General features: G+C 48.7%; 1 protein-coding gene across 1 annotated transcript in view; it reads right to left on the bottom strand.

Moving 5' to 3' along the window:
* Positions 1-1,164, bottom strand: part of LOC104407597 (fibroblast growth factor 5-like) — a 4,796-nt gene extending 3,632 nt beyond the window's left edge. The window contains exon 1 of the mRNA XM_010016921.1: positions 1,060-1,164. Within this exon, the coding sequence (XP_010015223.1) occupies positions 1,060-1,089 (30 nt within the window). The 5' untranslated portion in view covers positions 1,090-1,164. The remainder of the gene's footprint in view (positions 1-1,059) is intronic.
* Positions 1,165-2,196: the final 1,032 nt, after the last annotated feature.

The raw sequence follows: 2,196 nt of genomic DNA, 5'->3' as shown, positions 1-2,196 counted from the left end.
TCCCTACACTGTCTCCTTCCCTCATGCTTTCCTCCATCATTCCCCCTTTCTCTTAGATGCCATTCCTGGTCCTGCTTTGCTTCCTAAAATAAATAAGCAACGACATGCTCACTCTTTAAGCATCATTGGGTTTCAGGAGCAACACTCCAATAAGACACAAGGGAGAGAGCGGCAAGTTCATAAATCTCACATAAAGGCAGTCTGTGGGCTTGAGCAGCATAAGCAGATCACATAACTAACATCCACTTCACGACCAGGAGGTTTGGCTTATAGCCACAGGGAAGGCAATTGGCTTTTCCCTCTTCCAGGCTGGGAATAAACTTGGGTGACAGGTTGTCCGAGATGCTGCCTTAAAAATGCCCTTCTTTGGGTGTTGCATTTACATGTACATCTTTAAAGGGTGATGACTTTCATGTCAGCACAGTTGTCACTTTCATTTCTTTAGATGATCTCAGGAACTAACAGGAAAAAAATTAGGCAACAGCATCTTGAAGTTGAAAAAAGTGAAATCAATTTACAGGATTGGTTCAACAGAAGCAGCATGGAAAAAGCACAATTAATTAGACCTTCAGAAAACCCAGCCTTCAGGAAAACAGCCAGCAGAAACAAGAGTTAATGGAATTTCTCTACTTTATCTGCAGTGCTCCTGCATGGGCTGGATCTCACCTGCCCAAAATCCTGGGGATGTTTCTCCCCATGGGCAAAACCAGCCCAAACTCCAGTGCCACAGCCCCTTTCTAATGGATAATTGCTGGGCTAATGGGTGCAGGCAGGCTCCTGGTGCCTCTCGTGTCTCTCACTGGGAGACATTTGGCTAAAGCCATCTGCATGATCTGCTGCAGAAGGTGCTAAAAATAACCCAGCAACGCTCAAAGAACAAGTCCTTTTGATGCAAATACCCAACTGCAGGAAAGGAAAAAGTGCTTCCCTTGGTTAGATGTAATTGCCAGTCAGGCCAAATGCCAAAGGGGCTCAGCACACCAGGAGCACAGCGTGCACGTGAAGGTGTCCCAAGGCCTTTAATAAATAACAGATACTGAGAAGCAGGGGTTTACTTACACTTGCATGGAGTTTTCCTTTTTTTGACATCGCTAAAAATTTGTTGCTGAAAACTCCTCGTATTCCTACAATCCCCTGAGACACAGCAAATATTTCCAAAATACCTAGGATGACAGAAATCCCAAAATAAATCACAGTTCTTTTCACATCAGTGTGACAAAGAGAAAAAAAAAAAAGAAAGTAGAAGTCAAAAATCAGGCTCATAGGTTTGCATTTCTTCTCCACAGGACCCTGCTCCTCACTGTCTGGCTCCACACAGTGCTCCTGCTCCATCCTTCTGCCCTGTAGACCTGCATCCACTGCAGAATGGCTACAGGGTGGTGGTTTGGTGATGCTTTGTTTTAAAAAGCTGCCTTTTAGAGGCCTAATTATGACTCTTCTGTGACAGAGGAAGTTCACTCCTGGGGAAGTCTCTCTCAAGGGTGGGAAGAGCCCCTTGCTGCTGAGATCAGCCTTGCCCATCCTCCTCCCATGCATGCCAGGCTCTGGAAATCACAGTGCTATATGCCCTATTTGGGGCTAGAAGTACCAATAGTGGTTTCATAGGCCCCTCCTCACAGCATGACTTGGGGAGTAGGGTGCCACACAGCCCAGTCACAAGAAAGCAAGCTGTATTCCCCTCAACGGAGTATTTTCCGAGCAGGATTGGGCTCTGGCCTCTGGCTGGCATGACCTGTAACTCATCTTACAGCAGACCTTCAGCCTCCAAGCATCGTTCAGCAACAGCACCAACATGTTTCCCTTCCCCACACAGCGCAGTATGCTACAGGCAGAGAAGGGGTAGCAGCAGGGCTCAGGCATCCCCCCAACACTGCGACCAGCCACGTAAGCCCCACGTTCCCAGTGTGCCATTCCCACCCTGGGAAAAAAGTGTTGCTAGCACTGAGAGAGGGTCCTCAGCAGCCCAGGAAAGTGTCTCGCCCAGCCTCAGCGAAGGGCCACGCTGATTAACATGCCAAGAGCAAACATGAAGCTGCCTTAAATCCCTGAGGCTGGGGGATCAGATCACCACTTCCCATGTTTATTTTAAGGAGGAAGCGCAGCTCCTGGCACCAAGGGCCTGGGGGACACTTGGGGGGGGGCTGCTGAGCCACCCCTCCTCACCCCACATGCCCCACTGGGGCATGGGGTTGTGTA

This window comes from Nestor notabilis, unplaced genomic scaffold, assembly GCF_000696875.1.
Source record: "Nestor notabilis isolate BGI_N333 unplaced genomic scaffold, ASM69687v1 scaffold18496, whole genome shotgun sequence".
Classification (NCBI taxonomy): Eukaryota; Metazoa; Chordata; class Aves; order Psittaciformes; family Psittacidae; genus Nestor; species Nestor notabilis.
This window is presented reverse-complemented; position numbering and strand designations above follow the sequence as displayed.